The sequence below is a fragment of the Ochotona curzoniae genome, unplaced genomic scaffold, assembly GCF_017591425.1.
Source record: "Ochotona curzoniae isolate NIBS_2020 unplaced genomic scaffold, NIBS_Ocur_1.0 contig_605, whole genome shotgun sequence".
NCBI lineage: Eukaryota > Metazoa > Chordata > Mammalia > Lagomorpha > Ochotonidae > Ochotona > Ochotona curzoniae.
This window is the reverse complement of record NW_024466491.1, coordinates 3968740-3994799: the sequence shown is the minus strand read 5'-3', so window position 1 is coordinate 3994799 and position 26060 is coordinate 3968740. Positions and strand designations below refer to the sequence as shown.

The window sequence follows — 26060 nt, the reverse complement described above, 5'->3', positions numbered from 1 at the left end:
AGCTATGAGCAGCAAAAGCCTCAGCCAGAGAAAAGGGGAGAAAAGAAGTATATACCAGGCGAGAGAAGGTAAAATTATAAGGTTTGGAGCTGTCAGGACAAAAATTAAAAAAAAAAAAAAAATTCAATTAAAAAAAGAAGGGAGAGCCCCAAGCAACTCTGCTGAACCACTCGGAACCTCTGGGCTCCGGCTGCGAGGCAAGGGGCTTTGTCTGCGTACTGCAGACACCTGGCCCCAGGGCTGCCAGGACCCCCAAGGAGGCCCCCCAGGCTGGCCTCCCTCCCTGCCTCTCTGCCACAGCAGGCAGCCTTGCTGGCCCTGCGCCCTGCTGCCCACAGGCCAGTGCTCTCATCTGGGGGCACCCCCCCTCACACCCCACAGCAACAATCAAAAACCAGGTTCCCATGAGGTCAGATGTCTCCGTGGGCAGACCTGCCCGTGTGTTCGCTGATCACAAGGCTGTGTGTGTATGGGGGGTGAGGAGGGGGCACACACGGCAACAGCAGCTGCAATCCAGAGGCACTTAGGGCTTCAGCCAGGTCCTGGGTCCTCCGGGGCGGCCAGCTTCCTCGGGCCTGCAGGTGTGTGTCCCTGGTGGGTCCCCACTCTTTCACCCCACTCCCCCCCCCACCCTCAGGCCTGGCCGGCACCCTCCCCCCCCACCCAGGGCTGTTGTCACACAGAGCTTTAAATAGTAGCTTCCTGTGGGGCTGGGCTCCCCCCCTCCTTGCCTCTCACTCAGCTCCTGCCTGGAGACACTGCGCCCTGTAATTACCACAATTGTAATCTCTTTTACTAACAGGTAGATTAATAACGAGGCAGGTTCACAAAGAACCCGGGAGAGGAATTGCTGAGCCGCGGAGCAGGCAGGCGGGGAAGGGCCTGACACTTTGCAAAAAAAAAGTGTCTCCCTTCTCCTCTGCCAACTCAGACGCACCAGCGGCACCGGGAGGGGAGGTGGACCCGCCTGGGCGAGCAGCTGCCGAGGCTCGGGGGGGACAGAGCAGCCGCGCCTGGGCAGCCCAGCAGTCTCCCCGGGTTTCTATGTCCTCGGGAGAGAAGCAAGTATCTGAACCTCACGACCCAAGAAGTTCCTGTCGGAGCGTGACTCACCCTGGCATCCGCGCACCCCCTCCGCAAACCTGGACACCAGAGACACTCACGCAGGCTCCCGTGGCTTGCCTCCCGCTAAATGAGCAGAGCAAAGGAGAGACCAAAGCAGCTTCTGCTCAGGCGTGCTACCCGTGACAGCTCGGCCACCCGGCCACGAGAAGGCAGGGAAGAGGGGACCTCTGCCTCTCTTCCAGTCCTACCAGCAGCACCTCCTCTGCTGTAGCAAGCGATGGCTTTCCTGCTTGGCCCCAGGTCTTGTGCTAGCTCCCGCCCTGTGGCGCTTGGGGACATTCAAGTGATGGGTCAGACAGATGCGGTTCAAAAGGAGCTAGATGCCCAGCACCTTGCAGTTTTCCTTGGCTAGAGAGGAGGGAGAAAGGGACCTGGTGCAGTAGCCTAGTAGTTAAAGTTCTCGCCTTGTACAGAATCCCATATATGCCGTGCTACTCTACCTCCCTCCCAGCTCCCTGCTTGTGGCCTGGGTAAGCAGTCAAGGACCACCCAAAGCCTTGGGACCCTGCACCCACGTAGGAGACCCGGAAGAGGCTCCTGGCTTCCAATCGGCTCAGCTCCGGCCTTTGCGGCTACTTGGAAAATTGAACCAATAGATGGAAGATCTGTCTCTCCTTTTTCACTCTGTAAATCTGACTTTCCAACAACAAAAAAAAATAATAAGTATTTTTTTTTAAAAGGAGTAGGAAGAAAGCTGCATGAGGCCTGATTTTGAAGTGAAAGAATATATGTGTGTGTGAGCCCAAGGGGGCTGCATGGCTTGCGGGGGGCACTGTCTTGGGTGTAGGCGGGAACAGGGGTGTCTGTGGGTAAGATCAGAGTCCGCAGCCCAGAGCAGGGGCTTCCACGGCCTCCTCTTGGGGGCCTGGGAAGGTGGCCCCGGGGGCCAGCGGCTGACTGCGGGGGTCGGCAGCACCTGCTCCCTCGGGAGCCCCCAAGCACAGAGCACCGGGGCTGCAGGAAGCTGGGGGTACGTCACCCTTCGAATGGCATGGCCAGCTTCCCCCCGACCCCACCCTCCAAGCCCCGAGGGTCTCTCCCTCTCTCCCTGCTTCTAGCAGCCAGCCGGCCGGCTGTAGGAGCCAGGGAGAAGGCCTGTTTGGAAGGTGGGAGAGCAAGCGTGAGCTGCCGCCCCCCGGCTCGTCATCATTAGCACACTTCTGGCGCTTACCGCGAACAGGACCCGCACACACACCTGCAGCCGGAAAGGAAAGGCCCTGCCACGACATGGACCTTTCGTGGAGGTGACAGAGACGGATGACACATCCTTCCAGGTCCCGAGGTGGCAGGACCAGGGGCCAGTGTCGGCCTAACACACCACATGTATCCTTGGAACCTCTAACTCCGCTGCAAGGTGACAGCCGGAGCTCTGAGGCTTGGGGCGAGTTCCCCAGGAGGATCACTTGCATTGGAGTCATTGCAGGTGGACGGGTGGAGTACGGTCACCGCGGGTGACAGGCTCCGCAGTCGGTTAAGCAGCCTGCTATGTTGGGACCCAGCAGCATGGCCTAGTGGCTAAAGTCCTCGCCTTGAATGCGCCAGGATCCCAATGGGCGCCGGTTCTAATCCCGGCTGCTCCACTTCCCACCCAGCTCCCTGCCTGTGGCCTGGGAAAGCAGTGGAGGACGGCCCAAAGCCTTGGGACCCTGCACCCGTGTGGGAGACCCGGAAGAAGTTCCTGGCTCCTGGCTTCGGATAGCATCGGCCGTTGCACTAAGATCTTTCTCACTGTCTCTTCTCCTCTCTGTATATCTGACTTTCCAATAAAAATAAATAAATCTTAAAAAAAAAAGCAGCCTGCTATGCCCATGATACGCCCCTATCATGTCTGTATTCAAAGGAGACCCTCATTTCCAAAAGGCATCAGGGAAAAAAAAAAAAACCTGAGAATTGGGGGTAATATGGCTAATAAGGAAAGATGCTAACCCATTAAAAACCAGCTTTTGGGAAACTTCAGGCCCAACACAGCGGCGTAACATGCTGAGAGCTGTATCCTGTTAGCTTCAAGTCTCAAATGGGCGCCCAAGGCATGAGTAACTGCACGGCCACAGTCCAAGCTTCAGAATCCACACTTCCACGGCACATTTCTAGTATCTGGATTTTAATTTTCCTCTCTAGACTTCGGACTTAGAGCGTGCTTTTAGGATTCAGGTACGCAAGTCTCTTGATCAGTCAGACACCTTTTCAAAGCTGCAGGGAGATGAGGGCCTGTGGGGACGTGGTCCTGTCCCCCGCTCTCCTGGGCCACTCGCTTCTTTAGAGTTCCCAGCCCAGGCGACCCTCAAGGTCCCCAAGACAAGGATTGAGGGGAACAAGAGGGGAACACTGGAAGGGAAGAGGATCTCAAAGGGAAAGGGTGCCGGGCCAGGCGGGAGGGGAAGACGTGGCCCAGCCGGGCAGTCTTGGGGCAGGGAACAGCCGGAAGGGCTCCAAGGGGACTGGGGAGGCAGGACCGATCTGGCGGTTGCAGCAGAGAAGCGAATATTCTCCTTTTAATCGCTCATTGTCAATGACCAAATCCAGCCACCAGAGCTGGGGGCACACGTGCCAGCCAGTCAGAGACCTGTATCACCTTCGACCCAGGAGTCTCGGGTCTCGGGAGCCCCCAGGAAGGTGGGTATCTGCCCGGCTAGAGTGGCAAGAGGGCCTGACAGGAGGAGACTGTCCCTGTATGCCTGGCTGCCCCCCAAAGCCTCGTGTACAGGGCACGCTGCCCTTCGAGACTGCTCTGCATGCCCAGACGGGAGGAGGCCCTTCCAAGCTGACGTCTGGCAGGGAGAACCAGAGAGACAAAGGGTGGGTGAGCAGTGGCCACCCTTGTCACAAGATGTGGGCGGCAAGGGGCATGGGGGAGGGTGTGGTGAAGAGATGAGAGCTGTTCTTTTTCCATTTTCCTGACAGCTCATTCATGTAAAAGGGGGGAAATATATATATATTTTTGAGAAACCGAGTCTCTTTCAACCCATCAATCCACAGCCTATCATCACCTGCCATGCTCTCCTCATGTTCTGGAAACTTCTACCACCCCTCAGCTCTCAAGATTCTCTCGTCATCACGCCCACCCTCAGAGCACACCGTCAGCCCACCTTCGTGTGGTTTTCACACCACCGTGCAGGCCTGGGCTGCCGACTGCCTCCCATCGGAGCTGACAGAGCTGAGCCGGGGGGGACAGGCGCAAAGTGAGATGAAACATAACCCCGGCTGCTCTGAGACGCTAGTGTGCAAAGCTGGGGTGGGGCTGGGGGGGTTGGACCACAGCTACCCATCCCCGCCAAGGCCAGGGTCAACTCACACAGACACGGGGCCTCCTCCCCCAGTTAGACTGCCCGCACCTGTAGCAGACACGCCAGAGGTGCCAAAGTCGTGACACAGCACATCGAAGCAAGACTGGCCACTCTGGGAAGGTCCAGTGTCCTCCTTGGAGAGGGAGCTCAGAGGAGGCTGACGGGGGGACGTGGGGACCTCCCGATCTTGGGGACAGCCAGCGCGGCGCAGGTCCCGTTTGCCCGGTCACATACCGCAGCCAGAGTGCTTTGTCGGAAAGCGACAAAATCCAAGGGGTCTTGCCAAGCCAGGCTGGCATTTGAGTAATGATATTAATGACTCTGGGTTACCAAAATCTAATATCGGAGGGTGGTTTTGGTGGAGTTCTCCGTCGCTGTCCCGCACGGCCGGCACAATGGCTTGAACAGACCATGTGTGTGCACCCGCGAGCACGCACACATGGTGTTAGAGTTAAAAGAAATATAGATATTTGAAACGGCGCGCAGAGATCTGTGTGCCGGGCCCACATTATAAGCCACAATACCATCAATAAGTGAGACAAATCCGGAACCCCTCCGGAGGCTCTCTCCCTGGCTGGTTGCCCCCGGGGGAGCAGCGGCCCCTCTGTCTGAAGTCAAATTGCTCTCTACAGAGTCTGCCCCTCCCCAACACCCTTGGCACAGCGAGCAGGGCCCTGCCTGCAGGCCCCCGGCCCCTGCCTCCCCATGCGTGCTCGTTAGCTAGCTGCATCCCAAACCAAACTGAAACACTCGGCTCTACACACAAGCACACGCCCAGCTCATAGAACCCATCACCGCCTCTGCCCAGTCCCCAGGGCAGGCCAGCTCACGGCACCGCCACCGCCCTGGCCATCCTCTGTGGGCCGGGCCCAAGCCAGCATGAACCGTGACCCAGTTGGCCGTAGTCCGCATGTGGCGAGGCCCAGAGGGCGCCAAGTCGGCAGTGGCCAGGTAATAAACTAAAGAGGTGCTAAGCGCAGGTGCAAAGGAACCATGTTTGCTCGATGCCTGAGATTACATTTCCTGGATGCTGGGTAGACTACACTCTTGCACAAGTAACATCACAGAGCGTGACGCCCAGACCTGGCAGATGCCACACACCAGAGAGAATCGAACGGATGCTGCTTTCCATGCCCACACTGTCCGGGTCACCTGTGTGGTCCCTCTGGCTGTGTGACCCAAGACTGGGACACTCAGCCTGTCGGGGTCCACGTGGGAGGAGCTGGCCTGGAGGACAGGGGAGGCGGCAGGTCCTGCTTTCTGGGGGGCAATAAAACACAGATGTTGTTGGGGCCCGGCGCGGTGGCGCAAGTGGTTAAGTCCTCGCCTTGCACGCCCGGGATCCCATATGGGCGCCGGTTCTAATCCCGGCAGCCCCGCTTCCCTTCCAGCTCCCTGCCTGTGGCCTGGGAAAGCAGTCGAGGACGGCCCAAAGCTTTGGGACCCTGCACCCGTGTGGGACCCTGCACCCGTGTGGGAGGCCCGGAAGAGGCTCCTGGCTTCGGATCGGCATAGTATTGGCCCGTTGCGCTCACTTGGGGAGTGAATCATCGGACGGAAGATCTTCCTCTCTGTCTCTCCTCTCTGTATATCCGCCTTTCCAATGAAAAAATAATAAAAATAAATCTTTAAAACACAGATGTTGGATCACTTTTCCATTGTAAGAATTTTTTTTTTTAATGGGTGGAGGGCTACAGTGGGGTCCGGCTGGCCCGCAGAGGCTGCGTCCATGCCCGCTCACCTGTAGCCTTCTATGAGAAGCTGTGAGGTCCCACATGATACCACATCACCCGGCAAAGCGTGGGGGACAGGACGGGGGGCGGGGGGAAGTCTGGAAGGCAGCTGGCGGCTCTGTGTCTGCGGAGGGCACACAGACAGCTCTCCCTGTGTCCCACAGTGACATGCTTGTCCTTGGGGGCCCGTCCTCAACACCAAACTCTCCCAAGCACCACCAACAGCACCCCGCTACTGTGACAACTAAACTTCGTCAGTCAGATGTTCATCGCCATCCCGGGGCGGGCAGCCGACCCCGCTTCTTCTGGGGGACCAGGGACTTTTCAGTGCAAAAACTGGGCAACTCCCGGACAAACTGGGACAAGTCAGTGGTCCAGCCTCCTTGCAAATGTCCAACAAAGTCCCGCTAACAAAGCAAATTTCCTTCTGAACAGACTACGCTAGACAAACAAACAAAGCGACCCCTCGTGTGCCTGAAGACCACAGCAGTGCACTTGGCAGCTTCTCCTGGGCCTTAACGCGTTACGGATGCCTCCCCGGCCTCTCCCGGGCGCCGTTATGGCTGCACAACTCTCTGAGACCCACACGGGATCGCTCACATATTTCTTGTGTTACTAAGACGGAATAAAACTGGCCTCAAACTCCTGGCTTGGGGAAGTGACCGCGCCCTGGGGAGGACCTAAGCAAAAGGGAACAGAGTTCGGATGTGTCTACATGTAACTCCCCTTCAGCGAGTGGCCCCAAGGCCCTGGGGGAAGTCACCCCGTGGTGATGTGGGGGTCGGGGAGAGGACAGGGCACACCATTTAGCATCCCTGTTGTCTCTGAGAGGTAGCCAGGGCTGGCACAGTGGGTGGAATGCTGCAGAACGGATAGCTTGTCTCCCCAGCCAGGGGACCCCGCCCCTGGCAGCCCCCCGGCTCAGCACCCACCCGCCTCCTCCAAGCTTTGCATCCATGTGTCTCCTCCCTTGAAAGTCTGCTCTTCGGCTAGTCCCCCGGGGAGTATTCCTGTTACTAAGGAAACAATGATGTCATGTGGCTGGGTGGGGTCCGCTGGTCCCTCCCACCACCCCCTAACTAGGTGCCATTGCCCGCTGACGTCACTGCTCAGAAATTTATAGCCTGTGTGGGTATTTATAAGGTGGCTCTGGTGTGGCCACAGATTTGCTGTGGGGCCGGGTGGCTATTTATAGCCAGAGGATATACGCTTATTACACCCTCTGTCTTGTATTCTGGGCCACCTGTTATATAACTGCCATTATGCAATAACGCCCATTATATAATAATTACACGCTAATGGCGGTATCATCCACAGTCGAGGATGTAGTCCCTGAGGGCTCTGCTATCCCGACCTCCTGCAGGTCACCTCGGGGTGGGAGGAGGACCTCCTGACCTTGCTCTGTGCAGCCCTGCCTTGTCCCAAAGTGTCACCAGGTGTCACCCTACCCCAGCCTTCCCCGCTGGGCACGCCCAGCCAGCCGAGTCCTTGGGGATTCCTTCTCTTTGCCCTTTTGGGGTTCTCACTTCCCCAGCCCACCTCTAGCGAAGGAGCTCTTATCACCACTGTCTCTTTAATTTCACACAGACGTGGGACGGTCCACAGAGGAGAGCTGTGGACTCCCCCTGAACCTTGCAACGGCACCCTCCCCCTCCAACACAGACAGGAAGCCAGCACAGGGGCTAGTGTCTAAGCTAAGCCGGGCACAGCCAAGCTGGGACTTCCGGGTGGCATCAGCTCCTTGGCGCTCAGGGTTCCGGCCAGACCCAGGTGTGGCTGCCCGCGGTCCAGCTACACGGGCAGGAGGAAGGTGCTGGCTGCACGGACGCCCATGCACGCTCTGTGGGTCAGTCTTCTCTCGGGAAGGACAAGTGGAAAGCGTTTCCCGTGGGAGATTCCTGCACTTGGGGTGGCGGCCCAGCCGGGATGCTGCCGTGATGGCAACAGCGCAGGGGACACAGCCGATCCGATGAGCTCAGCATGCAGCTCTGCTCTTCCAGCAGGCCTTGTGGCCCTGAAAAGTCACCTGATGGATGGACTGATTAAAATGGCGAGAGGGGCTAAGAGGGGACCCTGTCTCCGGCTGGTGGGGAGGGGAGGCGTTCTGTGGAACCTGTTAAATTATTTGGATTTATATAGACAGTGTTTCTTACTGTTATAATTTTTTAAAAGAAAAGAAAAAGAATCAAATGTGTGTTTTGAGTGAAGTCACGCTGTATGTCTGGTCTCTGCAACCCACCCTGTAGGCACCAAAGCTCTGAGCCCTGGGGCAGGCCTGACCATGTCCCAGGGGTCACGGAGGGAGTGGCCGGCAAGGATTCAGCAGCACGGGCTGGGTTCCTGCAGCCCAGGGTCCAGCTGTCGAGACATGCAGGGGGATGACCAGGGCTCGGAGACTGTGGCCCAAGGAGAAGAGTTAGGGAGGCCGCAGGGACTGCAGGAGCAGTGAGGGCTGGGAACGGGCGGCCTTTTATCTGGCTTCCAAGCTGCTGGGCAATGCTGTCCCATGGGGCCCACCTGGAGGGTTGGCACACCTTGGGGCAGTGAGCTGTAACTGGTACCTGCTGGGTGGAGGCCAGGGACGCTGCTGATGGGCCATGGTGATGGGCCCACGGTAGCCAGGAGCGTCTCCTAGTCGACCTCCACCCCGGCACGGCGGGTGTCAGTGGCGAGGCCACGGCTCTCCCACCCAGCCACCCACCCCATCTTCTCTGAGCCCGCAGGCTGAAGAAGTTTCTGTACACACAGCCGTAAAGTTGTCAAACTTGAACTGAGGAGCAAAGACTGCGGGAAGGAGCACAAAAGACTGGGAATCGCAGCTCGGTCGCAAAACCTCCAGCAATCATCTGGTTAATTAGGATAATTACATTCATTTTTATTTCAAATTGCGATTCCCAGCAGACACCCAGGAAAAAGGCGTGACAGAGCAGTGCTGGGGTGGGGTGGGGTTGGGGGACTCCCGGAAGAAACCCAGCTTCCCAAATCTACCTGTGCGCACAGCCCACGCCCAGGGGGGAGCGACGTCAGGAAGCCGCCCCGGCTGCAGCTCAGTCGACCCAGCTCTGGCCCATCTATGCCAGCACACGGCCTCTGCACGTTGAGCTGGGGATCCGGGACTGGCTGGGAGAGAGGCAGGCCAGCCAGGGCCAGTGCCAGGCCAAGTTCCCTCTGGGTTTCCGCCCCATCCGCTCAGCGGCTGGGGGAGCCCTTGAGCCGAGCCACAGGCTCCAACCTCTCCTAGAGACAGCGACCACAGGGAGGGGACTACAGGGAAGGGACTGGCTCCAGCAGGGACCAGGAGGTTTCTCCTCCAAGCGGCCCAGCCACCTGAGACCTGCCGTCTCGGTGAGGCAGCCAGAAGCAGCAAGGCCCAAGACCTGCCCTGTCACTGAACCACAACTGAACCACTGGGAGGTTAAAAGCTGACTCCTCATCCAGACTTTCAAGGCAGCGATTCCAGCAGGTGGTGTTCCAAGAGGGCCCCTGGACCCCATCTGACGTTCCCCCATCACCCTGCGGACCCTGCCTCATGGCACTTGAACATAAACCCACACATGGCCACGGCATGGGTTTATACCCTGAAAACTTGCAGTGTTTGAATACAAGAAGGCTTAGCCCAGAGTGAAAGCCACACTGGGCTTTCAACGGAAAAATGAGGTTAAATGTCTCCCTCCTCCATCAACACGGGGAGAAGTTGTGCGGGGACTGGGACAGGCAGGCGCAGCCTTCATTTCCCGGCTGTCCCCTAAAGAGCAGCACGGAAGGCCCTGTCCGTGCCACAGCATCACCAAGACACGGCGATGAGAGGTGAGCACAGTACCCCCCACCTGCTGGCCAGGGCAGCCAGTGTGGACAAGCCACTGGGATACAGGCTCATCACGGGCAGCTCCTACCCCGCCTCGTGTCATCCAAACATTGAAAAATCCCCAGGAGGTCAGAAAAAATCAAGGTGAGACAGCCACACCAAGTAGGTAAGCCAGGCACCCAGGGGCCAGGACCAGTCCAACCCACCCTCCTCACCGGAACCCCTCTGCCTCCAGGGACCCTGTTCCAATGCCAAAACCCTTCGGCTCAAACCCGCTTAAAATGGCGGCGACGGCGGCCTGCAGGGCCGGGCGTTTGTCTTGCTGTGTTCCAGGGTGCCCTCAGTGCCAAGAAAAACCTATCATCAGAATGCCATCAGCTATATTTATCTATCTCTCAGCGCCCCCAGCCTCCTCCTCCCGTCTGCCAAGTAGGCCCTGGGAGTACCCCTCACCCAGTGGGCTGAGGCCGGTAACCACCTGCCCGGGCTTCAGGCTGCCATGGGGGCACCAAGCCAAGCAGGCGGCCCCCTTCTCACTGGTACACAGGGGACACCCCTTCAGGGGCTGCTCTGGGCAACCCCCACCCTGCTCCTTCTGGCTCCAGCTTCCCCACTCCCTGGATCCTCTGGACTTGGCTCCCCTTCTCTCCTTCATTCCCTGACCTCCCGAGCGGGAGGCCCCAGGCCCCATCCCGAGACACTAAACCTCTGAGACGCACAGATGCTAGCAAGACCCTCAGGGACTCTGGGACAGAAAAGAGACCAACCATTCAAACCCTCAGCTATGCCAAGTCAGCAGCGGACACGACCAACAGGGCAACGTCCCTTAGTGCCAGACACTCGGGACCTTTCTACCCCAGCAGCCACACTCCAACCTAACCCTTCCCACCCTGGGACCCAGCAGACTGAGGGGTGACTCGCTAACTGTATCCTGAATCCCATACCCACACCCTCGGCCCCTGCCCCATCATGTCATGTCTGGGGTACTCCCCACCCTCCATCCACCCCGTCAGTCCTGGTCCTCTCCCCCAGAAGGTCCTGGCAAGCCCCCTGAGCACCCCCCCCCCCAAGGCAGAAAGGCGTTCCCCAGGGGCCAGCCCCTCTGAGAATGAAGCAACCCAAATACAAATTTCCAGAACTTAGGCGCTTTTTTCTCCCCTGCCCCCTCCCCCTCCACTGGCAAATGAAAACAAACAAGAAATCAAAGAGGCCTTTTGTGTGAGCACCGCGCTGACACGGCTGGGGCCTTTGAAAAGACTTCTGAATCGGACACTGAAGGCTAAAATAACTGAAGCGTGGCAGCTCCTGGGGGGGGGGGGAGGCGGGACGGCCTGGGCAAAGAGAAAGAGGGGTGGGGAACACTCCACCGTGCCCGCTCCATCCAGCTGTTGCAGGGCACCAGAAGGCAGGGGGAATATGGCGCTGGCCTGGCCGGTACGCCCCCCCCCCGACCTGCACTTGCTTAGAGGGGCCCTGGGGTTTGGCCATGCTAGGGGGGAGGCCGACCAGCCCTGCTTTCCCAGCCCCAGTGTAAGTTGCGGCCATGGCTGCAACCCTGCCAAACCCTCCCTCCCGCCCAGCACGGCTCACAGGCTGGTCGTCCCCAGGCCTTTGCCCAAAGCCTGCTGGGCACATGTGAAGCCCTACCCTTCGCAAGGATGCTCCAGAAATCCTGGGCCTGCACAGAAGCACCCCGGGGCCTTTCAGCAATCAAGTCCATCCTCCTGGCTTTGGCCATGCCAAGGTAAACCACGCCTCCGGCTGCCCAAGGGCCATGTGTTCCGGGCAAGGGATTGAGCACCGCTGGCTATCAGGCCCATGTCCAGATCCCCTCCCCCCCTTCCCCGCCGGCTCTGGGAGAGCTCAGAGAAGGGCGAGTCCTTTTGGGCCCTGTGCACCCGTCTCCACCTCAGCCACATGGGATGCGCTCAGCTGAGACCCTGTGCAGCAGGCTACACGGATGGCGCCCCAGACACAAGCAGATGGAGTAACTTCAGGCTCAGAGCTTGGTCTGGACCTTCTTGTTCTCCTCTTTGGGGCCACACCCCTGAGGCCTGCACATGAGCCCAGCCGTCCTTCCATGCCACCCAGAGCCAGGCAGTCCCCGACTCAGTAAGAGATGGCCCTGTGTGTGGCACAAGGGCGCGTGGCTGCACACTTGGTCTGCTGGGCTAGGATTGCCAGCAGTTTGGAGCCAGGAGCCCGCCATTGTCATTTTCTTCCAAACCCCATATACATGACTAGCTCACCATCAGGCTTGGGGTCTCTCTGCTCAATTTATGGGGGACCAAGGGGCCTTTAGGGAGTGATCGTTTAAAGGGCAGGAGCAACAGGCACCCCATTTGAGGGCAATGGCGACCTAAGGGCGGTGTGTCCACCCTTGGCGGGACGCGTGGCGCAGGGAGGCAGAACTGCCAAGTTCTAGAAACATCAGCCTTCATCTGGGCTGAACTCTAAGATTAGAAACAAGACCATGAGATAAAGGTATCAGAGAGATACCCATGCCATTCCAACAGCTGCCATCCCCGCTGGCCAACGCTATGTCAGCCCCTCCTCGGGCAGCCACTCCGAGCCGGATAAGTGCAAGAGATCTTACAAGCAGAGCTGACTTTAGAGCACAACGCCATCACTTCTATCGTGTGCTGAAGGGGCCTAAGGTGGGTGACAAGTGTCCCAGCACGGCTCCTAGGCCCTGTGGCTTTTGTCAGCCCTGGCACCAGATGGCGCTGTCCCGAAGAGACAGGGACCAGTGGTGGCATTTCAGGACCTTGAAAATGAGATGACAAGGTGAAATGGCAAAGGGGGGCATATAGCATGGTGGGTCCCGAGAAGCCAGCTGGCATTCCTGGGGTCCCTCCCCAGCTCTCAGCAGAGCCACCAAAAGGCTGGGCATCCAGGAGTGTGCAGGCAACACTACCACCCTGGCCTGTTCCTGGGAGCTCCTGGGTGAGGAGCCCTCCTTGGCACCCCACAGCCGGCGGCGTTCACACAACCTCCCAGACTCTGGGAGGGAGACTAAACTTAAAATCAGGCGGCGCTTCCGCTCCAAGAAGGCCTCCTGCTTGAAAAGGCCCAAGCACAGCGCTGCAGGTGCCAAACCTACGGCAGGGAGGGCCGTGGCTGCAAAGCCAGGACCTGAAGGCAGAGAGGCGGAGTCCTCGTGCAAAGGCCAACGGCCCATTCCTTCTACAGCTGCAAAAAAAAAAAAAAAAAAAGAAAGAAAGAAAAGAAAAGCCACTGCCACGACCCAAGAGGACAGAAACAAATTGCACTGCCAGGCAGAGATGGCCGAGCCCAGGAGACACGCAGATGGCCTGTCTGGGCCCCCGGATGGAACACACCAGCCACTTTTGCAGCAGAACGACGGCACTGTGCTGGGTCCGTTTTCCCGGAGCCCTTATATTTAGAGGAGGGAAAGCCAACAGGCTGGGTGGACAGTGGAGAAGGAACGGAAGTGCCACGAGGGCCCTGAGTCAGGGCTGGCTGGTGCTGGCGTAAGTGTACCACCGGGCTTCCCTCTCTGCGTTAAACTCCATCTTGGGCTGAGCTTGTGTAAAGCAATCGATGCCACCCAAGCCCCTGGCCCTTGTGGGTCCCCACTGCAGGACCCTGTGTGTGTGTGGGGGGGGACAGGAACAGGAGAAGCCAACAGCCACGCTTCGAGAAAGCCAGTGTCGGAGGAGGCACTGGGTTGTCTCAGAGGAACTGTGGATGCCGGGGAGATAGATGGGCAGTGCACGGGGGTGGGGAGGAGCATGCGGGGGCGCCAGCGGGGCCTGCCTCTCTCACACAGACAGGGACCTCCTCCATCCACCCCGGCCCTGGCCACCTGCCCTGGGGACACGGTCAAGACACAGAGCCCTCCACCCCGCTCGGCACTGCCCTTCCCTGATTCCCTGCCCCCCCCAATCCAGGCCGACTTCCGGCCAGCAGGATGGCAGTATTTGGAGCCCCATATTCCGGGAGAACGGCACCTCCTTTGCTTCCCTCACAGCTATTACATTGTCTGGGATGCAACAGGAGTTTGCAGGGGTCACAGGTTGCACTGGCTCCTGGAAGCACAGCCATGCCACCCACACTTACCCTTAGACCAAACTGACTGTCATCAAATCTGGCACTTACCAGCTCAGTCCGGTTCTAAGGCAAGGGACAAACCCCTCAGCAAGCCCAAGCAGCCCCTCACTGAGCCTGGCTCCCAGCTCCTCCACCCAGCGGCTGCTCCGGGGGAAGGCCGCGCCACGGGAGATGCGATGACCCAAGGAGGGGGTTGCACCTCCACCCTGCATGTCTCTAAACAGGTTCCCGACCACCACCATCCTGGCCCAGCTCTGAGACGCAAGAAGCAACTCCAACATGACACTTGCACCTTCTTGGTCTGTCCAGCAAAGCATGCTCAGAGCCTACGGCCTGGACCACGGAGAACACCACATGGCCGGTGTCGCGGACACTCGGCCTCAGTTCCACGTGATAGGCTACGAAATTACTCATATTCCCGGGAGAGTGACCTCATCAGCTGGGAGCGGGGCAGGGGAGGCGAGGAGGAAAGGGGCCTGCTTCCCCTGACACGGGCCTGGGCACGCTGGCCAGCCCGGAAGCTGCCCAGGAAACAGTCTTGTTGGTCACCACACCTTACCCTAACCTTAGCCCTGTGCTGGCAGCGGTCAAGAATCTGACCTCGAATAAAAGAGGCCAGGGAAACAGCTCAGCTACAAAGATCAAGAGAGAGAGAGAGAGAGATGAAGAGGAGTGTTCACTTTTGCCTTAGGTGTTCTTGGGTTGCCCGCTCTCCAAGGAGCAGGTGCAGCACCCCAAGCAGGAGCTAGAAGGGTCTCGGGATTTTCCCAGGTCATCTGTCCCCTCTAGCTCAGCCTGTGTACCCCAACTCCGGACGGCTAGGTACAGAATGAGGGGTGTGTATATTGTATAATAAATAAATATATATACACACATTTTAATTGGGTTCTTCTAAAACAGGAAAGGGACAAAAGAAAAAAAAAATATCAAGCCCAAGAGAAGGGAGGTGGCTGACGTTTGGCCCTTTGGAAAGAGGAGTTGCAATGGTCACCCTCGCCTACACTGGGGCTGGGGGTAAGGGCCTAGAAAGACCCACGGGGGCAGTAAAGCCAGCGCAAGGCTTGGGGGGTTGGTGGCTGCCCAAGGACTTCTGACCGGACAGCGCAACTAGCTCAGGGTGACAAGGAATGAGAGAATGAAGAGCCAGAAGGGAGGCCTCCCACACTGCTCCTGTCCCCAGCTCCCGGGCCCCACTGGGATTGCCCTTCCTGAAGTTTCTGTCTGGATTCAGGCATGTCATCCCTCCCAACTTTTCCCCGATCCAGCAAGGGGCTAAGCGCTAGCGTGGTGGGGTGGGGGAGACCTCAACATTTGCCTGAAGCTTCTTTTTCCTTTTTTCTTTTCTTGCTTCCTTCCTTCCTTCCTTTCTTCCTTCCTTCCTTCCTTCTTTTCTTCCTTCCTTTTTTTTTTCCTGTGAATGAACATGAAGGGAGACCCACAGTGGGTGCTCAGCTCTCTCCCTCCTGGCTCGCTCAGAAAGTCTGCCAGAGTGGAAACGAAGCCGCAGGCTTTCACATTCACATAGAGAGAGGAAGAAGGGAAATGAAGGGGGAGGAAAAAAAAAAAACAACAACAACAACCATCATACAGGCAGAGAAAGAGAGCGAGGGCGAGAGAAAGGTTTGGTAGCCCTGTCATTACGAGTTGGTTAGGCGCAGTGTAAACACACTTGTGCCTTGCTTAATCAGAGTCCCGCCCGGTTAGGTTTCAAAGGCGGCAGTAAATTGGGCGTAGCTGAGTGGAGGCTAAAAATTAACCAGCCATCTCTGTTTCAATTTGTAAGAAAACAAAAGCGGAAAAGAAATTATGAAAAGGGGGGAAAGGATTAGGGGAGGGGGAGAGCAAGAAAGAAAAGATTAAATAGGAAAACGACTTCACCCCAAAAACGCAGGCTGCGGCTGGGGAAAGCTTCCCGAGGACTCGGAACACAAAAGGCCAAGGCCATCTCCCAGTTGGTTTGTTGGGTCTATTTGTTTAAGGCCTCTTCCACAGCAACTGCTGCTGCTGCTCTGGCCATGCCCGGGCCTGGGCAAACCTTACTGTGTGTGCCAGGCCCGGGACCTTGCTTCTTCCCCCTTGTGTGTGTGTGTGTGTGGGGCGGGGGGGGGGAGGATCGAGGTGCCAGCAGGAGTTCAGAGACCCCTGTGCTGGCTTCCACTCTCTCCGCTATGAAATCGAATTTTTATTCTGCCTCTCCGTGCTCTCTGCGCACTCTCAGATCGCAGGCAAGCCCCCTCAAGTCAGAATGGCTCCCCCAGGGAGCCCCAAGAAGGTGCCTACGGAACACCCCCCCACACACACACACACACACATCCTCCCTTCCATTCATTCGGTCTAGGTCTCCTTCTCCGGGTTCACATAACCCCACTCTCCAATGAAACTGTGCCACTCCCGCCCACCCGCCTTATGCCAAATCTACTTTTTCCTGGGGCTGGAGGACCAGCGACAGGGTGGCCAGCGTCTGCCCCAGCACTTCCACAGAAGACCCCCCAGCTTAAGTCAGAGCTGTGATGGATGGAGGGGGGCGGGGTTCTATCCAACTCTCCCTACCAGCGGGGTGATTCTGGGGACATCCTGGGTCTCTCTTGAGACCCCAAAACAGCATCTCTGATGGGACCAGGCCTTCAAAACCACAGAGACACACCGAGGGGGGCGATGTGGCCGGCGGAGCTGGGGAGGGGTAGAAGGGGGAGCGCCCAGACCAGATGCGGCGGTTGGGGCGCTGGTGTGATGTCTTTAGGAGCTAAAGAGGAGCCCAAAGAAACACACCCTCCCCCCAAGTAAAACAAAATGAGGGACGGGTGCGGGCGGGGGCGGGGGAGGAGGTGAAGAGTGACCTACCCGGAGTGTGGACAAAGTAAGCCAAGTAAAGATCCAGTTCTTTGATTGTGACTCCAATGTGATGTGGCTGCACGCACAGGCCGGGGTTCGAGCACTGGGGCGACTTGTAGAGCCGCTCCCCGTCAGTACTTTCCAGCGGGATACCCTTAAACAAAATTACCATGACCAGGTCCAGCCGCCACACCTTGTCGGCCTGGCGCAGGCAGTCAATCCGCCGGATCTTGCCCTTCTGGTCGGGGTTGGAGAGCACGCAGCAGGGGGGCTTCTTGCCCGTGATGGTCAGCACGAAGTCCTCGCGGAACTCGGGCCGGATGTCCTTGCGCAGCTTGGCCAACAGCCGGGATGCCCATTTCTGCTTGATCTCCGGCTTCTCGCCCAGCAGCTCGTCCTTCACCGCCCGTTCCTCATCCTTGGACATCCGTTTCTCGTGTTTCTTGAAGTACTTGCGCTTGCGCGCCTGCAGGTTGAACCAGGTGTAGGAGAAGGCGCGGACGTGCGGCAGCAGCGCCTCGATGAACGGGTGGAACTCATCCTGCAGGCGGCAAGCCGGGAGCATGCGGGGCGCGGGAGGACGGGAGGAGGGGAGGACAGAGAAAGGCAGCGTTAGAGGGGGGCACGCCGAAAACCGCCTTCTCCTCCTCCTCCCTCCCGCCCCCACCCAACAATTTCCTCTGTCGATTGTTTTTTTTTTTTTTTACAAAAGTGGGGTTGGAAGGCACTTGAGGCTTCGCCAGCCACTTGCTCCCACCTCAGCCTCAGCAGCCACAGAGAGCCACCCGCAGCCTGTCCACACACCTATTCTCTCTCTCTCTCTCTCTCTCTCCTCTCTCTCTCTCTCCTCTCACGCACACAGACACACATACACGCACACGCTGCTGGTATCCCCCGCCAGGCTCCGTGGCGCCCATGACATCTCCATGTTTTGCCAGAGCCGTGGACTCGTGTCAGCTCGCCCTCGGCGCAGCGTCCACTCTTGGAGACGCCGGCGGACGCGCGCACAGGGCGCGCAGGGGGCCGCCTGGAGGCCCGACACCGGCCACCTCCAAGAAGACAGAAAATGACATCCGCGAGCCAGCGAGCGACTGAGCGAGCGAGAACGAGCGAACGAGCGAGCGAGGAAACGGATCTGCTTTTTCTCCTCCCCAGGCTGTTTGCATTTTTTGCTCTTCTCCGGATCCAGTTGGAACACCCACCCCAGCATTTCTTGATCAGATCTAAATCCTAAATATGAGCTCTCTCGGTCTACTCTCCACGCCGAGGGGACTGTTCAGCACCACGTTGAGGGTGCAAGAAGCACTTCTGGTTAGCACAAACAAGGTGGTGGTCTCGGCCGCAGCGGGGCTTCAAAGCAGCGTGGGGGTCTTGCGGCCCCTTCCCCAGCCTCCCACCCACGACCCCTTCACCCTCATTCCTACTCAGTCAGGTGACGGAGGGCTGGGCTGTCAGCTTTGTTTTTTTTTTTTTTTCTTTTCTTTTCTCTCTCTCTCTCTCTCTCTCTCTTTTTTTTTTTTTTGGCTTGTTTGCTTCTTTGAAGTTTTTAAAATAATCATTGATCTCTGTTTACAAAAAATAAAACTGGAAAAAAAATGGAATAATTACCATTGATCTGAAGCACCCAGCAAGGCCCAACGCCCGGCTCTGAGAGTCGGCTCTCAGCGGAGTTGTAAGTTGGGGGGCGGGTGGGGGAGGGGAGGAGGAGGAGCAGGGAGGAAGGTAAATGTTTTAAAGGGGGTTATTATTGGTGTTCTGAGGAATAGGGGCTGGGCTTGAGTGGATACTCAAACCCATCCCCCTTCCCCTCCCCACCCCACCATGCTCCACTGCACAGAAGGGGGAAATTAATATATATATTCTCCCCCCTTTTTTTTGGAAAAGGAGCAAAAAATAAAAGTCAGGGGCAGCAAAAAAAAAAGGGGAGTGTGCTGGCCACCACTGACCCCAGCTAAACAAATGACAACAACCCCCTAAATTGCCTTTTTTTTTTTTCAATTTCTACGCCTATGCATCCTTTTCCAGTTTCAAAAAAAATGCACAAATTAAAAAATGCAAGCCAACCTCCCGCCACCACGGCTGCCGCTCTCCACGTCTCTGGCCCCCACCACCATTCCTTCCAACACACACACACACACACACACACACACACACCCCGCAACAGACCCTACCCCACCCCAATACAAAACAAAAACAAAAGCCCGAAGAGGGAGGGAAGAGGCGCAGCTGAATGAGAAAGGCTTTGGGCTTTGGCAGCCGCGCCGCCGGGCTCTGAACTTGGCCCGATCGCGGGGAGAGGGGGAGCGCGCGGTTCCAGAGGACGAGGGCGAGTTCTGACCGGCTGCAGACCGTTGCTGGCAGACGCGTGCAAAAGAGAGAGAGAGGGAGAGAGAGAGCCAGCGAGGGAGGGAGGGAGAGAGGGAGGGAAGGCAGAACGGGGTGGGGGGGGAGGGAAGATCCAGGGAGGACGTGGATGGTGGGGGGGAGGAGTGTGCACGTGTGTGTGTGTGTGTGTGTGTGTGTGTGTGTGCGCGCGCGCGCGCGCGCACTCGGCGCTGGCTGGGTTTGGGGGTTTTGTTGCTCGCTTCTCTCTTTCAAACTCTCTCTCTCCTTTCACGCTGCGTCCCCGTCGATTTGCTCGTGCCAAGTCAGTAGAAAGGAGGGGAAGAGAGGGAGAGAGAAAGAAGGAGGGAGGTAAGGAGAGAGAAAGAGAGAGAGAGAGAGAGAGCCAGAGAGAAGGAAGGAGGAGGAGGAGAGAGAGAGCGCGCCTGTGGAGAGGAAGATCCTCCTCTTTGGCAAAGAGACGCTTTCCCAGCAGCCAATGGCTGCGCCGGGGGAGGAGGGACCGGGTGAGCCGAGAGGGTGGGGAGAGCCCCCGGCAGTTGGAGACCAAAAACAATTTGCCCAATCGACAAGTTCACGTCTAATGAACAAGCAAAGTCCAGCAGTTATGAATTTTTCATTCCAGGCTCCCACTCGGGTCCATTTGGCAGCAGTCACCCAACAAATTTGGGGGCTGTGTGTGTGTGTGTGTGTGGTGGTGGTGGAGGGGCGGGGGTGGAGAGAGGGAGACGGGGATCAAGGAAGACATGGATATATATGTATATATTTTTTTCTTTTGCAAGCCAGAAAAAATAAATCAATAAAGGCCTGACTGGGGCGGGCTGGTGGGGCGGGAGCCCAGAGGCCTTGGGGAAGGCAGCTGCGCCTTCCCTCCGCGTCGGGTGCCCGCGCGTCTTTCTCTCCAGCCCGCACACTCTCCCTTGTTCGGGTGCTCCTCCCGCGTGGAGGCGAGTGCGAGTCTTCCTCCCCGTCCCCCCCATGCACACACACACACACACACACACACACACACACACCTGCAAGGGGCTATGAATAGAAAGAAGAAAGCAAGCTTGGAAAGTGTTGGTGCCAGCCACACTTCCAGGGCAGGGCCCCAAGCGTTGCTGCTCCATCGCGCAGATCTGGCCACTAGCTGGCTCAGGGCGGTGGGGATGGGGTTGTGGGGAGGGTGGAGGGGGACCGTTGGAACCCTAGATCCGCTCTCCCCAGCTCCCCAGCCAGCCTGAGCCCAAAGGCTGGCCGCCTCCCTCGGCCCACACCCAGCCACGCACGCTCCATTAGCGGTGAGGAGGCATGCCAGCCCAAGGCAGCTCGGAAAACGGCAACAGTTTATTAAAATAGCCTCCTGTCACAGCACTCCACTGACAAGCGCTACGAGGCACAACCACAATCAGCCAGCTCTGGGGAGAAGCCATAAGACAAGGGGGACGGACACTGCTCCCAGGCAGGGCCAACGGGTGTCACCCACGCATCCCCCACCACCCGCTTCACTTTCCCGGCATATGCCCCAATCCACTCAAGAGCCGACTTGAGTTTCCTAAGCTCACCCCCAGATTAATTTGGCCTGGAAGGCCCAAATGCGCGCCCACACACTGGGCAAAGTACAGGTGGGTCAAAGCAGGTACCAGCGAAGTTGGGGTGGGGGGAGTATCCAGCAGTAGGGACTACAAAAAAAAAAAAAAAACCCAGAGTCTTGGGGAGAAGGTGGGGAGTGGGAAGTGCGGTCCCTGCAGCGCCACTCCACGGGGGACCCCTGGGAAGGTCTGTCCGCCCAGGAACGCCCTCTGAGCGGCCAGTCTCCACCTAGGCCTTAGAAGAGCAGTAGGCAATTTAGAAATGGGAAGAACAAACTCAACCAAAACACACCTGGTCCCGCCTGGAAGCCTTCCTGAAGCCTCCCCAGGCGCAGCCCTCAGCTGGTCTCCATGCCCCTCTCTGCCCCTTGGCTTTTAGGACCCTGGGAAGTGCCACCTCTGGACTGGCGCAGACCCCACGGCAGAGGAACGCAATCCCTCCCTCCCCATCACAGACACACACACACACACACACACACACACACACACACACACATCCTTGCTGTCTGTGCCCAACATCCCTGAACAGTTGTCTTCAATGAAAGGAGTTAGCTCAGGGCTGAGAGAGAGAGAGAGAGAGAAAGAGAGAGAGGGAGAGACAGAGAGAGAGCACGAGCCAGGGACAGGCCTCCGGGTGGTGTTCAATAATTCACACAATCGGCTTGGGTGTTGTCGGCCAAGGATCCAAGGATGGCAGTTGGCCTGGCGACTTGAACCACCAAACCTTTGCTCTCTGCCCCCCGCCCTCTGCCCCTCGAGGAGGCGACCAGACTTTGTAAAGTCAAGGAGAGGCTGCACCAACCACAAGTGACTTTGCACTTGGCATTGGGGTTGTTGCTCTGGTGTTCACGTTTATCCTAAATCTAAATTTATCCCACGTGCAGTGGGGAGCGCCCGACGGGGAGCCTCCTGGGGAATCCTGGCTGGTTTCTTCCAAGAACTGCAGTGCTGTTGTTGGGGTTGGGGTGGGACGGTTGGGGGGGGTTCTCAACTACAGGGCCATGGGGTCAGTCCCTTGGGATGGTGGAGCTGGAAGGTAGAGGGGGGGCGGATCCATAGGGATATCAGGGACCTAAAACTGAAGGTTGGCACCCAGTGGTGGGAGGCAGCGGGGCGATCAGAGCTCTTGGAGCCAAGGGATGGTGGATGCAGGGTGTGTCTCTCCTTTGGGGCCTCAGGGGCTCCCCTCAAGAGCAAACACTCAGTTGATTGTCCTTCTCGGGCCTGTGGCCATAGCCTTGAAGGTGGGTGAAGGGGCCTCAGGAGGCCTCTCCCTTCGGCCCGCTACCTGGGGCAGGGGGGCTGTCTCCCAGCCGAAGGCCATTCTGGAAGGGCCAGGTCCGCCCAGAGTATTCTAAATCCTTAAGAAATGGGGGTGGGGGATGCAGACGTCTCGAGGGCTCACACAGAGAAAATGCCCAGGTTCCACTGGAAACCCCCCCTCCACCCCACAGCCAGCTCTCCTGGCCCCCTCAGCCTGAATGCCACTGGTGGCAGCCAGCAGGCCAGACACGCCCCTCCTGGAGCCCCAGACAAAAGGCACTGTCCCCCTTTTGTTAAAATTAGTTGGAAGATTACCTGTCCCAGGCTGCCCCCCCACCTCCGGGCTCTGCACCCTGCTGTGTGTGGGGGGGGTGCATGGAAACCCAACCCCACCCCCAGGGGGGCTTCTGCTGGCTTGTGCTGGAGTGGTTGGCCAGTGTCTGGGCTGGGGCAGACTGAGCTGAACGAAAGAAGACAGAGGGAAGGGAGAGAGGGGGGCCCCGGAAGGTGTGCTCCCCCCAACCCAGAGTCCTAAAAATTCAGTCGGCCTTTTGATTTCCAGAAAGGAATTTTCCCCCCCCAGTCTTTGTGAAAGAAAGAGCTCTTTCTTTTATTGTTGAGAATGTAAAATTTGGTTTCAAAAAAAAAAGTTTTTACTGAAACATTTCTAAAATAATAAATACTTGTGAAGGTTTCAGGCTGCTTTAGGAGAACGCGTCCCCCACCGCCCCACGCCCCCAGCCCCTGACAGGAGGCAGGTCCCCGAGAGAAACAGAGTGAGCAAAAAGCCACATCTCAAAAGTGCATCAAACTGGAGGGAAGGCAAATTGCAAAGGAGGAAGACCTGGATGCAGGGGTGAGGAGGAGAGAGCCAGGAGAGGGGTGCAAAGGGGAGAGCAAAGACGCCTGGCAAGGACTCTGGGACAGGGGCACGCACGTGTGCACACACACACACACACACACTGAGATAACCACACACTATTACAGTGAGAGAACACGCAACGCGTGGTTTTCCAAAAGTCCGCACGAAACACGCCCCCCACCCCCCTCACGGCGTTTCCTTTGTGGAGTCCTTGGGAGGACAAACAAGAAAACATGCACGGGGAAGGTCTTCCTTGCTCACGTGCACAGCGTGAAACAAATTCTACAAGGAACTAGTAGAATCCACGTCCCAACCCGAAACAGGTTTCGCCACTGGCCGGCGTACCTGCAAACGGCCAAACCTCTAAGAAGTACAAGGAGTCGCTGTTTCAAGACTAGGACGCTGTCCGGAGTTCTCTTTATCTTAATAGAGAGAGAGAAAAAAAAAAAAAAACCCTCTCTATTAACTTCTGCAGGTTTTAAGGCCCACACAGTGTCATTTCAGGCCCCTACTGCATTGGGGGAACTAAAAAAAAAAAAAAAAAAAAACAACCACAGAATGCAAAAATGGCCACCAAGCTTCCCCCCATCCTTGGTTCCCTCTTATTCCTGGCACTTTATAATTCAGCTTTGGTCTAAGATTTAAAAATAATAATAATAATAAAATTAAATAAGTCTGCAGCGTCAGGCCTCAGAGAGAGAGAGCATGCTCCGATCTGAGCCCACCGGGTCCCACTTGCAGGCACGGGCAGGCCGGGGACTCTGCAGCCGCGGCCGCCAGCAGCACCGGGCGGCAGGGAGTGAGCCGGGCGGCTGATCCTCGGGGTTGGGTGAGGCCTCCCCTCTGTCCGAGGGTGCCAGGAATGGGAACCGGAAAATGCACTCTGCAGGCAGGCCGGGAGAGTTTGGACAAAGCGGGTTTTTGGCTGCCTTGGGCCTGTTCGCTCTGCTCAGGGAGAGGCGGCCGCGTGCACGGTGGCGTCCTCCCAGCTACTGCCTGATGGGTCGGCTGTCCTCGCTGCCTGTCCTCGCTGCTCCTCCTCCGCATCCTGCCCCAGCGGTGCTGAGTCCAGGACAAGGTCTGTCTTTAGAAGCAGGCCGCATACCACCTCCCCACCCTCCCTTGGCTTTCCTCAGCCTTTTCTCTTCCTGACGACAAAATCCCGGGAGTGGTGGCCTGGGACCGGGCCAACAGGCAGCCTCGTTCTGGCTCCAAACGCGCCTCTGCTCCAGGCACATCTCCCCTCACCCTCTTGGCACGGAATGAAACAGGGCAGGCACCGGGGTACCGGGGAAGGCGAGCTATTCTCTCTCCGGAGCGCCTGGAAACTGTTTGCTCTCGGCTCATCCTCTATGGGAAACCAAAAACCTCTAGTTTTTAAAGCATTATTTAACTTGAAGTTGAGAAGGCCAGAGTGCGGATACGACTTGCTACAGGACACACACACACACACACACACACACACACACACACACACACGCGCGCGGCGTGTGCAGTGCCAGGGGGAACAGCGCGGTGCCTCACCCACTCTGGTCAGCTAAGGTCTAGGGGAGGGAAGGAATCCCACAGGTGAGTGTCATAACTTCCCCCACATAAGAGTTGCTGGAGAAGCCCTGGGCACCCAGAGGCCCCATATCAGGGTGTCTCCACGCCCACTGCAGAGGCCCCAGAGGTAAATGCCCTATTTAAGGCTTTCAGGCAGGGAGTAGGGGCTGGATTGGGCTCCTCGGGAGAGAGCTGGGGGTCTCTCTCTCTCTCACACACACACAGAGTGCCTCTCTGCCCCAGCCGGGCCTGCACACCCTGGTTCCTGGAATATTCACTACAACAGCCAGATCCCAGGGCCTGCATTGCTTTTTTTCTGCCACTTCTTCTTTCTAAAAAAAAAAAATAATAATAAATTAAATAAATAAATTATGTTATAATTTTATTGTTCAAGGGTTCGGTGGGGGGTGGGTGTGTTTTTTTTTTTTCCCCACAAACTCTCCAAATGGCTTGCTCCCTGCAACTATTTTATTATCAGGATCATTGCCAAGGAAACCCCGAGAATCCTCATTTCTTCAGTACCTGGCCCCTGCTGAGGGGAGGCTGGCACGGGGCGCCCTGGGCAGCCCGGGGTTGTCCCTACCCCTCGGGCCGAGCCCAGCTCTCCCCTCCGGCTGGTCTCTTTTCTTTCTCCCCCTCCCGCGTCCTACAGGCTCCAACACAAACTGTTTGCACGGGGAAATCTCCCCCTATGACCCGATTCAGCGTACACAAGGGAAAACTGTGGGGGACAGACCCAACGTCGTAACGAACTTGAGTTAATTAATGCCAGGGAAGAAAAGAGGCGCCCTGGCTCTGTTGAATTACGGTTCAGTAGCCCTTTCACTGTGCTGTGGGTGGAGGAAAAAAAAGAGAGGCTTTTTGGTTCAAATATTTTTGGGGGGCGAACAGAAAACAAAAACAGCCGCCGTGGGCAGAAGGGCCCCGAGGAGGAGGAGAGCGGAGCTGTGTCGGTACCTGCCCCGGGAGCAACGGGAGCTGGAGCAGCGGAGGAGGGAGCCGGGCACGGGACTGCCGAGGGACGGCCGCCTCCCCTGGCTTAGTAGGCGGGCCAGCGGGGGCCGTGTGGGTGCAGGGATGGCGGTGAGGTGGGTGTGTGTGAGGGGGGCAGACAGAGAAGGGAAAGAGAGAGGAGGGCCTTGACCGACGATCCTTGGGCCTGTTCAGAAAAATCCTGGTACAAATGCATAATTCTCACACGCACACACACATACCATCCCTGACTCCTCAACAGCTCAATTTGAATAGGACTGCAAAAAGAAAAAAAAAATTTTTTTAACAAGGTAGAGAACTGAAGGTAGGGATGGCAGGAGTACAAGAAATTTAAGTGTGTCAGAGGAGAAAAAAGAAGAGGGTGGTGGGGGGAAGAGGTGGCAGCTGGGGGCGGGGGACAACAGCTGCGAGGTGGCTTTCCAGATGTGATGTGGCTTTCCAGATGTTGGCAGCAACGCCTAAAGTGACCAGGAATGTCTTCCTCCCCCTCCTAAGATGGGCGCCCCCTCTGGCTACACCTCTGTGTGGGGTGTTGGTGTTGCTACCGTGGGGACGGGCTGCCGGGTCTCCGGCAACACAGCTCTTCCACGTTTGGGTTGGTTTTGTTTTCCTTCAAAATCAGTCCGC

The 26060-nt window shown here is 57.5% G+C and overlaps 1 protein-coding gene across 7 annotated transcripts in view; it reads right to left on the bottom strand.

Moving 5' to 3' along the window:
- NFIX (nuclear factor I X) overlaps positions 1-17781 on the bottom strand; it is a 52422-nt gene extending 34641 nt beyond the window's left edge. For 2 of the 7 annotated variants that reach the window (XM_040990821.1, XM_040990817.1), the window contains exons 1-2: positions 17728-17781; positions 16863-17394 (exon numbers count right to left, since the gene is read on the bottom strand). In XM_040990821.1, coding sequence (XP_040846755.1) covers positions 16863-17394; positions 17728-17781 — 586 coding nt within the window. Of the gene's footprint in view, positions 1-16862; positions 17446-17727 lie in introns of those variants that run through there. The other 5 variants (XM_040990820.1, XM_040990819.1, XM_040990822.1 and 2 more) reach the window with 5 other exon arrangements.
- Positions 17782-26060: the final 8279 nt, after the last annotated feature.